The sequence below is a fragment of the Dinoponera quadriceps genome, unplaced genomic scaffold (assembly GCF_001313825.1).
Source record: "Dinoponera quadriceps isolate SergipeBrazil2010 unplaced genomic scaffold, ASM131382v1 scaffold3085, whole genome shotgun sequence".
NCBI classification, from domain to species: domain Eukaryota; kingdom Metazoa; phylum Arthropoda; class Insecta; order Hymenoptera; family Formicidae; genus Dinoponera; species Dinoponera quadriceps.
The window spans coordinates 219,507-230,775 of NW_014557103.1; the positions used below are offsets into that span (position 1 = coordinate 219,507).

Genomic DNA, 11,269 nt, shown 5'->3' on the forward strand with positions numbered 1-11,269 from the left:
CAAGCAAAACAGCTGTCAAAGATAAACTGAATATTCAAAATGGCCGAACTTGTCGGCATAAGTGAGGGACATGAGTACCAACATAACGCCACAAAAAAATCGAAAATCGAATATACGTAACCCGCGGAAATTCAAAATTCGCGATACTTTTTGAACAGACCTCGTAAAATGAATATATTAAAAGAAATATTTATTCCAAAAACAAGTAGCAAAATCAAATATATATAAAACCGACTATTTTTCTACCAACCTAATACATATATTTTCCAATGAAATTTATGACATTAGGAATATGCATAATTTTCTCGAAACTTTGTTCGTTTTGTTTTTTTTCCGATTATTTACGGAGATTGTAAAGTGAAACGAGTTTGATAAGAGTTCAATGAAACTTGCATTATATATACATCGAAATAACTGTATAACATATTTATTAATTCTAATAAAACTGTGTAATTTGTTTATCCTCTTCCTTCGATGTTTTTCGTGTCTTATCGCGATCTGGGAAATCATCACGCGCACACGTACGTCTACTTTCGTTCCTATTCGTTGCAAATCTCAACGATTTTTCCAAGTCCCCGTCGAGCCGCTTGGGAGTTCTTTAGCCGTAAGTAAGACGTAATGCGAAGGTCGAGTGACGCTCAAGGCTGCGTAGGTCGGAGACTAATTGCCAACTAATTTGTTCTCATCGCGGTGCGAAGGAGAAAACATTTCTTCTAGACCTCGGACAACGTCGTCCGCATTTGCCCCGATAATTGGAAAAAGAGAGTACAAATCACAATCGAATAATTTAATTCACATCGATCGATCACATCGAAAATAGGACTTTTCGACTATTTCGAATCGCGCGCATTTCGGTCCTTGCAAAAATATCTATGCATTTTGCTCGTCGAGATTTCACGTAACATCTAAATGTAAAAAAAAAATATCTCTTTTTAAATATTTATAGAAAAGTTTTATTCGACGTACTCAGTTTGTATTACGCGCAACTTGACTTTGGTCGACATGCCGTCTCCATGTGACGGAGATCTTACATTTGTATGATGTTATTCTGATTATGATAATGGATTGCAGGACGGACTATTGGAAATCTCAGAACCGCAAGTTCTGCGACTTCTGCAAGTGTTGGATTGCCGATAATAAACCGAGTATCGACTTCCACGAGGGTGGCAGGAAACACAAGGAAAACGTCAGCAAGCGACTCAAGGAGATACACAAGAATAGCGCGAAGCAGGCGAAGCAGAACAAGAAATTTGAAGACGACATTAAGAAGATGGAGAACGTACGTCTTTGTCGTCTACGAATTAATTAAGAATGTGAGGTGTTAATGGTGAGATAATTATTCTTTTTTCCTTTCTTCTCTCGTTCAGGCTGCTATGGCCGCGTACCTGAAGGATGTCGAGAATAACACGCGAGACATGACTGCTGAGAGGATCATTAAGGAGAAATTAAACAAGGTAGAAACGAAAGAGGTGAGAGAGCATATTTAAAAATAGTCTCTGTTGAATTTAATATGTATCTTCAGGTGTTACCCTGCAACACATATTTTAAATTTAACGGACCACTCTTTTTCGAATTTTCCCCCACGAAGATAAGAATGACTTTGTATCTATATTTATATCTATATCTATAATAAAACAAGGAAATTGTTAATATATTATCCAAAATATTATAAGAAAGAATATAAAAGTAAAGCGGGATATATTATCTTTGACCAATCGAAAGAACTCAATAAGAGCTGACGCTGTGTGGTAATTAGTTGTGAAAATTAAAAAATTACTTGACTTATCAATTAGACTATTTTTGTTCCTATTCGTTAGACTCATCGATTTGGTAAGTCAAACAATTTATTAATTTTTGTAATTAATTACCAACGCCGGCTCTTATATTAGCCTCTTCCAATTACTCAAAATAACATAAACATTCTGTCAAATAAATACCGGGAATTGTTCAATAAAACATAAAATATTGGTTTAATCTTCCAAATTTATTTTGTTGCCTTTAAAATAGGCTCCATTTGATGCGATACACTTATTCCAACGCATAATCCAGTCGTCGAAACACTTCTTATAAGCACTTTCCAGTATGGCCTGCAGCTCCTTCTGCGAATTTTGTTTTAAATCTTCAATGGACTCAAAACATTTTCCACTAAGTGGTAATTTGAGTTTGGGGAACGGGAAAAAATTATACCATATCTGGCGATTATGGTGCTTGGTCAATGATGTTCATGGAGTTTTTGGTAAAAAATTCGCGTACAAGGGTCGATGTGTGGGACGGCGCATTATCGCGCAAAATCCAAGAATTGTTCTTCCACATATCTGGCTTTTTCTAGCGAACATTTTCTCTCAAACACTTCATAACGCCCAGATATTGTTTGTTGACTGTTTGGTTCTCTGGAAGGAATTCCGAGTGGACAACACCACGATAGTCAAAGAAAACAGTCAACATGACTTTGATTTTCAAGCAACTTCGAGCGTCGTTTTTTCAGTTTCAGCTCGTTATCGAAACGCCATTCTGAAGCTTATTGGCTGGTTTGCATGTCAAACCATAGGCCTTCTCCAACATTTTCAACGACTCAGCACAAGAAATTTCATTGGCAACACAAAATTTGAGGCAAACTCTTTGTTCAATATTTTTATCCATTTAAAAAATCGCAGAGTATACTTGAGGTTGACTAACAAAACCAACAGCTGTAAACAAACTGGTTGACAGATGGCGCTAAAACTCGTGACAATTAGGTACATTGGTATCAATTTACAGCAAAAAATTTGTTTTCATGCCTTTTATGCGGGCTTTTGAAATGAATAATTCTCGGTATTTATTTAACAGAATGTATTTGATTAGGAATATAGTTTGATTTCATATCTACGTTTTTTATATTATTAGGGAACGCCTCAAAAAAGTTGCATGTCATCTGCCGCTCCGGAGACAGTAGCAAGATTCAAAAGTAAACCCGAACAGGTGAGTGAATCCTTCAATCGATTTTTTTTCGATTGCTACCCGACAATTAGAACGATGAAACGACGCAATCGTGTTTATCCGCTTTATTCATGAAATCATGATTAAAAACAGTTTCGTTAACGGAAATATTACGCTTGATTATACGAAGCCACATTTCCCAAGAAAACTGGAATACGCTATACGACGATTTTATCAGTACGAGACGACTTTCCGTTTTTCCAACTTTTCCAGTTCTTCCCGATAGCGACAGATCCTTGCGATCCAGCGACTTTGTCAAAGAACACGCCATCGGTTCCTCGGGTTCAGCAGGGCGGCGAGAACAGGACTCCAGGGAAGAGTAAAGCTAGCAAGATGAAGGGGAAAGGGAAGAAATCCCATGAGGACGATCGTCCAAGCGCACCCGTCAGGAAACTGTGGTACGAAGCTCTCAGTCCCGAAGGATACACCTACTACTGGCACATTGAGACCAACGGTACGTATCCTTTATCAAACTTGTTTTTTATCTCCTTGCTCGTCTAATTCCACTGGTCAACAAATTTCGTATCATAAATTGAATTCACTTTGAATTTGAATTTTTTCCATTTATGTTTATGCGTTAAAACAGAAAGAGAAAATACTTGAACTTATAATAAGAAATATAATTGGTGAAAAGTAACGAAAGGAATAAAAAATATTTAGCTATAATTATTATAATAAATCATTTACTATATATATGTAAATTTAATTAAAACTAAAAAATTAGCATATTAAAAAGTACTTATTATTATGTTATTGTGAGAAGGACGAGTTAAGGTGATAATTACTGTGACAAATTAAAAATTAAAAAGAGAAACATGTGAATATATATCTAGAAAAAAATGTCGAATTTCGATATTGCTTTATTTATCAAACAAAATGTATATACAAATATATAATTATATATGAGAAATTTTTTTTCCGGATATATATTTACATGTTTTATTTATTAAATAAACCTGTATAAATATTATCGAATACACACACTAGAGTCAGTTTGGGAGCCTCCAGAGGAAGGTTATATGACTTTCGCGGAACAAGAAGAAGAGGCGAAGGAAGAAGCATTTCAGAAGGAACTCATGGAACAATTAGACAAGGAAGAAGCGATTAAGAAGGCGGATATTATCGAGGAACAACGGGCCAATGTCGAAAGAGAGAAGATGAGAGAATTTAGGAGACGTTCGACGCAAGCTACCGCTGAAAATGACGATGCCGAAAGTGACGACAAAAATGCGGGAGAGGTAAAGAGAGAAGCGGCCGAGGAGGAACGACCTTACAGGCGAGACTACAGTGTGCCCGACAGACCACAGCCTTACGGATCCTGGCAAATTGTGCAGACTATGTAAATATTTGAACGTCATATTATTCGGGTCGCCGCGATAGATTAAGACACTTTTCGTGGAGATTTATTGCGCGACGACGAACCTTCGTTCGTAATTCTCGAGCGCGCGCGCGGTTGCATAAAAATCAGCATTCACACATATACGTGCGTTTTATGTATATTTAAGTTAGCCGGGTTTTACATTTCTTTCTTAATATTATACATACATTTTTACATATATCACTAATATATTTTACATATATCATTAAGTAGAATAAATTATTTGTTCAATAATCATATAAATAAAAATCGCAAATTTATATTTTATTTGGAACTCTTAGTTTCATTGATTGCTTGATTAATTGCTTTATTAGTTAATTAGTGTACACAGTGCAGTATACACAATTTATTCGGCGTATTATGTATTATATTAATATTAAATATTCTCACTTGAAGATTACATTTTTCTCCACGCCATTTTTCATGTATATTTCGGGCATAAATTTAGAAATGATGTTTCAGCGAAAAAAAGCCAGTAGACCTGCAGTTGCCGAAGCAGAAGCAAATACAGTTACCTACTTTCGAGAAGATAGAATTACCGCCTCTGCAGAGAACTTTTAAGGAAAGAACTGTTACGAAAATTGCCGGTGATAGTGACGATGAGGGGACATCAGTTACTTTCAAGAAACGTAAAATTGGGAACAAGAACGTGCGCAAAAGAGCGACTGACGATTAACAATAATACTCATTTATCGATGGTAACGCAATATTTTTTTTTTAATCTTCAATTGTATGATTAAAATACTTATTTCTGGCACACATGAGCAATCAAAGAAACATCAGGTAATAATAATAATATTCGTGAACCGAGAACTGGGTTATAAGTAACCCAGAGAATATGAAGACGTCTTAAGATGTCTTTGAGACGATAAGACGTCTTTTAGACATACGTGTTATGTGGGAATAGCCCATACAATTGTTTTGGGAAAAAGGTATATAAACTTGATCCTCCATGTAAAGCACGCGTATGTACATTTAATACGATTGTAAATAAAAAATTCGATTATATTTTATATAAATATCTGGACCTTTAACATTAATAATTTTTAATTAATTTAGATGATACAGGTATTATACGTAATATATCGTGTGTATGTTTGTATGTAACATTATTTGGTGCAGTTCATGAGATTCCTCTCTAAGGAGAAATTTCCTCTCTAAAGTCATCATGAATGAACGCAGTAATTTACATACTCAACTAGCTTTCGTCTCCTCAGACTAAATTATAACGGAGAAACACCTCGCTCGTACATAACATGCTCATAAAATAAATACTTAATAAATGTTAGGAAATATTCCAAACCTCGAGTGCCGGATATAAATGCTACGAGCAAAACTGGTAAAGATTTGCGAAAGCAACAGCGAGGAAATCAGCGTGAAAAAGGGCGTAATAAAAAATATGCGTTTGCGACACGTGAATTTTTCCCTCCTCCGGCACTTTTAGGCATTGATTCTAATTAGGTAATTATATCTGACGCGCAACACACAGTATCTTCACACGTGAGCCGCGTGCTCTGAATCCATGCCAATGATGTGCTTCGCGTCTTTCTCACTTTTTGTACACCGTTTCCCGTTAAGCTCGTCCACTATGTCCTCGCGTATCCGTCCTTTGGTCTCCGGTAATAACGCAAAGCAGAATATGAAGCTCAACGCGCAACAGAGCGCGAGGAGGAAGAAGCAGCCGTACATGCCCAACAAGGCAATCAGTTGGGCGAATACCTTTACTATGACGAAAGCAGCCAACCAAAGGCAACACAAGCCTATCGTTGTCGCCAGGCTGGTAACATCGCGGCTAAATATCTCGGTCGTTACGATGATGGGTGCAGCGCCCATTCCCAGACAGTACACTATCATGAAGACCGATAATGCGGTCACCGGCACCCAGCCGTAAGCGGTTACGTTATATCCGAACTCCTGGAAGTAACAATACCCGCCGATGACGCAATGGCATAAGCACATCCCCACGCAGGATATAAGGAGCAACGATCGTCTGCCTGCACGCTCCATCAAGGACGACGCCAAGCATGCGCCGAACAATTGTATGGTTCCAATCACGACGGACGCTGCATTTGGCGATAACGAGCTGCCGGATGCTTCGAAAATAGTCTCTGTATAGGTGATCTGCGAACGAAAGAAATCGGAAACTGGAATCGATTTATCTTCTCCTTTTTTTACTTTCTTTTTCCTTTTTTATATTGGAACTGGTGACTGATTAAGTGAGGAGAATTCGTGAATGAGGAAATCGTCGGACACGGTTATCGACAATTACCATCGCGAAGATCCCGCAAAATTGTTGACAGATGAATAGACCCGTGACAATTATTAGTCCCTTAATCGTCGCTCTGTCCCGAAATAAATCCGACAACTTGACAGACCTCGTTGCCGTGTCAGCTTGCTTCATGTTTGCCTGTATATACGACAGCGTGCGTTCCGCCACCAGACCGTCTCCATCTTTCAGCCACTTCAGAGACCTGGAGAAGCGAATCACAAGGTCGTCATGTAACATGTTCTAAAAGGGGCGCACGAATGTGACTCTATTCTTTTTACCTAGCCGCTTCTCGTATGCGATTTTGACGCACCAAGTAGACCGGCGATTCTGGCATGAAAGCGAAAGTGACTAAGAACAACACAGGCCCCGCCAGATTAATTATGGCGAAGACGCTCAAGGAAAACATGCCGCCCAGGACGTAACCCAGCAAGATGCCGAAGTTTATGGCGAACATCAGCAAGCTTCCCAGCAAACCGCGTATGTTATCGTTCGAGATTTCTGACACGTAGACCGGCACGAAGAAGAACGTACCGGCGCCAACCACACCGTGTAGGAACCTGGCTATGTAGATATGTATGTGCTCAGTAGCGAAGATGATCAGCACCCAGGAGATGACCATTGGCAACGTCAGCAGGTAACCGAATCGCTTCCGGCTATACTTGTCCGGTATTACCGAGAGTAATCCAGTCACTAAGCCGCCAGCCAAGCACGTAATTCCACTCAACCAAGACACAGCTTCGTCCGTCATGGGCTCGTTTCCTACAGGCGACGACGAGCTTTGCAGTTGTGGACCATACGGCGATTGCCATCCCACCATTAGACCGTACGTCATTGTCGAGAGATTCACTGTGAGGACAACAACAAGATGTGATTGCCTGACAAGCGACATTCGGCAATGTGTAAGTCCCAAAAAATCGGAAATTTGGCGAAATTATAGAGTAAACTGACTTAATACAAGTTTTTTTAATTTTTAGAAACAATTTTTCGTTGATGCTTACAATCGGTTTGGAAAATAACCCCCCAAAAAATCGGTTCTTATATTTCTACGTTGAAAAAAAAAAGTGCTACTGTTGTCAAATAATATTTACTTGATCCAAGTAAAATAGTTACACTCCAAGATTCCTTGGCAAATATTTATTAAAGGTAGAAATATAATTGATTATGTACATGTATATGTATTATGATTATGTATATGTTAAAACAATTGCGACAAATATTAAATTCATAATATTGAAAATATTAGAATTTATTTTTGAAAATATTTATTGGATAGAAAAATCGAAATTTAAAACCACAGTTTATTCAATGGAAGAGAAGTATTACATAATTTTAGAAAATATTCTTTTAAATTTAGAACCATTTTACATTTACATTCATTTACAAATTCAGGTATTACTGCGTTCAAATAAAGGTTTTATTTTATAGGCTTCAAATTAAAATATATTTAAATTAATAAAAATATTACTTGATTTAAAAAGTTGAAAAATAAGTAAATTACATTTCCTTGATTATAGCACTTTTTTTCTGTATAAGTGAATGTCATCGAAACTATTAGAGATATGAAAAATATTATAGACAAAAGTTCTATGGTTCTAAATGCACTTTATGATGACATATTTAGATTTTTCGAGAATGTTATATTTTTCTAAATAGGCCTCCTCTCTACTCATATTTTTTCTCATATCTATATTTATTTTGCAGTGAAATTAAAGCTTATTTTATAACCAAAAAGTCAATCATATATAATGAAGTTATATCTCAAAAACACATATTTGAGAAATGAATGTTGAAAATATCCTTACATGCATGGTTTCGATGATATTCGCTTGGAAATATAAAAACCTATTTTTTTCAAAAGGCAATTCCTAAAATCGCTTTTGAACACAAATGAAAAATTGTTTCGTTATTAAATCCGTCTACTTTACAATCTTGCAAAACATTTAGATTCTTTTGAATTTACGCATTGCTGGATGTCCCTTATAAGTAATACCGGATTTTAGGAAACACTGGGAAGACAATCTGCTTCGTCAGACATCCGTTAACAATGTTAGCGATACTTGAAGTTTATTAACAACATTTGCAGACATTAGTAAAACGACTTAGTTCGCCGAAAACTTATCTCTTCGAGTTTTCTGTCACCCTGCATAGTTCTTCGCTACTCAGATGAGCATTATAACCGTAACTAAAAAAAATAACCGTCTCCTTGTTACTTAATTTTATTGTTGCTTCATATATAGTGAGTCGCGTAACACAGTTTTTTTCGATATAATCGATAATCTTCATGAACTTAAATTGAATCTATAAATATGAAAATTAACCTGATCTCTCCATATGGTCTCTCACTGTTTAAACATCTGCTTATCAGATAATAAGAGTGCTTCCCAAATTGTTTTCTTCAGTTTTCTTATTTTCTTAAAAGGTGGCATGGCAAAAGGATTTTTTTAACGACAGAGTTAACGACAAAATTCTTTTAATAATCCGATCGAAAGGTATCGATGCATCCCGAAGAGAAAAGACTTCTTCCACCATTTCAACTCACCGACCATCACAGCAAGGAATTGCCGCCACTTGCCCGGTTCCGACGGTGGTTTCTCACGTTTCTCCATCGTACGTCGTTTTTCCAAAGGAGCACGATCGCACTAGTGTCACGTTTTCGGGATCGTCGAATAGGCAGGATTCAAGAGACGAAATTCGCGAAAACTGACGGAGCACCGACACATCAGTGCAATAACAAAAACGATAGCTCGTTGCGTCTCACACTCGACTCGGCGGTTGAATTCTAATTTAATTTATAGCAATCGTCAATCCTACAGAAATTCATATCGGAAGGGGTAACTCTTATCTCACCGAGCTCGCTTGCGAATGCACGTGGATCGACGCGTCTTATTTTGTATCTACAAACTTTACGATAAACACGACTACATCGTTTTATCGGATCCATCGTTAGCTTCGTACCGCTTGAAAAGTATCTGAATTATATAGAAAAGTTCCAATATTGTTATGGGTTTCACGGATAACAAATATCTAATATATGTAATTCATTAAATTATCTATATCAATTTATTCCGCTTTATCGTATCAACACATATACTACATATATAGTTACATGATAATGAAAATAAACGATGCTTGACCAAATTTTAGATTATATATTACCAAACAATAAAATACTATTCCTATTATTTATTACCATTCACATATAAATGCAAATTCAGCAAACGCCAACAGTAACAGTAACATAACATCATATAACATCAATGTTATAATTTTCCACTCAACAATTTAACACTGTTATATAACACACACGTTATATTGTATTTACAATGTTGTGTGGGAAATTATCCCTGTTAAAAAGAACCAGATAGAAATTCATATAGAAAATCTATAATATACGGAATTCAATATGGTTGGGGATTTGTGCCAAAGACTCAGATTCTAGACAGGAATCCATGTGGATTCCTACATGAATTTTCATAAACCATGGATTCCTATATGGATTTTTATTATTCTATGGATTTACACGAGTCCTATGGATTTCCATGGGAATCTATCTGGAAATTTTCAACAGGAATAATATTGATTTTATGTTACTATTAGTTAATATTTGCTGAAAAATAATTTCAGAGGAGTTACACCAACAGAATACTTATGCTGAATAGATCCATGACATTTTAGGCTTTCGCGATGTAAAAGATACTTAATTCGGTTTTCGACAGGTTAGTTACAGGTTTACACGTCTGAGTTACAATAAGGAAACAGGAACTATAAATTAAGCAATATATAGAAAAATAGTCTTTTGGCTTTTCTTTTAATATATTATTAATATATATATATTCTTAATATTATATATATATTTATATATTATTTTAATATATTAAACTAAATGTTAAATCAATATTAACATCGAATTGCAAACTGGGTAATAACTAGTTGATAAATTAAAAATTAAGTTAAAAAGTTAATAACTTTCAACTTAACTTGGTTAAAAATAAAAATGAACTTACCCGATCCTGAATAAATACAAATTATACAATCTTTTCGCCTATATTTTTCGAAAGTTTCCACTTCAAGTCATTTGTGTCTGTATCAATCTCGGCGCTTCGCGTTTAATTCAAAAGCTATCATATCGCTATAATGAAAATGTCCTTTTACAGAGTGACATCTTCTTTATTGTATCTTTCGCGTCATTCTAAATTATCACGACACAAACAGGCGTAATCCGTTAATGATTTACTATTGATTCGTCTCTCCGAATCGCGGAAGACAGTTGATTTACTGCGCGTCGCTGTCGTACCTTACGATTACTTATTAATTGATTAAATTACGGCTCGGCGCAAAGAGCGCTAATTTCGATACAGAGGGAGCTCATTTACACCTATCGGGTGATAACGTATATGTCGAATTTGCGCGGCGCTTCGTTTATTTAAATCGTGCGCGTTGCTCGCGCTGCAGTGATACCAACCGTTTCACGATGAAGCAATGTATTGGCTGATGTGCGACATGACTTTCACGTTTTAGCCAATCAGTTCTCCGAGAACGTTTAAGAAATTTATTTTCAAATTCCGGCGATTGAATCGCGTCCAAAATGCGCATCGTTCATGAAAACGTCGACGCTACGCGACACAAATAAATTCGCTACAGTTACG

The 11,269-nt window shown here is 36.3% G+C and overlaps 2 protein-coding genes across 8 annotated transcripts in view; one reads left to right on the forward strand and one right to left on the reverse strand.

Annotated features, from left to right (window-relative positions):
- LOC106748623 (WW domain-binding protein 4) overlaps nucleotides 1-5,319 on the forward strand; it is a 50,231-nt gene extending 44,912 nt beyond the window's left edge. For 5 of the 7 annotated variants that reach the window (XM_014627331.1, XM_014627332.1, XM_014627330.1 and 2 more), the window contains exons 3-8: nucleotides 1,072-1,279; nucleotides 1,368-1,469; nucleotides 2,884-2,958; nucleotides 3,190-3,430; nucleotides 3,964-4,315; nucleotides 4,817-5,319. In XM_014627331.1, coding sequence (XP_014482817.1) covers nucleotides 1,072-1,279; nucleotides 1,368-1,469; nucleotides 2,884-2,958; nucleotides 3,190-3,430; nucleotides 3,964-4,315; nucleotides 4,817-5,030 — 1,192 coding nt within the window. In that variant the 3' untranslated portion in view covers nucleotides 5,031-5,319. Of the gene's footprint in view, nucleotides 1-1,039; nucleotides 1,280-1,367; nucleotides 1,470-2,883; nucleotides 2,959-3,189; nucleotides 3,431-3,963; nucleotides 4,316-4,816 lie in introns of those variants that run through there. The other 2 variants (XM_014627333.1, XM_014627327.1) reach the window with 2 other exon arrangements.
- A 157-nt stretch (nucleotides 5,320-5,476) lies between these two features.
- On the reverse strand, nucleotides 5,477-9,546 carry LOC106748621 (facilitated trehalose transporter Tret1-2 homolog). The gene is made up of 4 exons (XM_014627322.1): nucleotides 9,163-9,546; nucleotides 6,902-7,469; nucleotides 6,624-6,825; nucleotides 5,477-6,475 (listed from the first exon to the last, which is right to left on the reverse strand). The coding sequence occupies exons 1-4, from the start codon at nucleotides 9,227-9,229 to the stop codon at nucleotides 5,849-5,851; spliced, it is 1,464 nt and encodes a 487-aa protein (XP_014482808.1). The 5' UTR covers nucleotides 9,230-9,546; the 3' UTR covers nucleotides 5,477-5,848.
- Nucleotides 9,547-11,269: the final 1,723 nt, after the last annotated feature.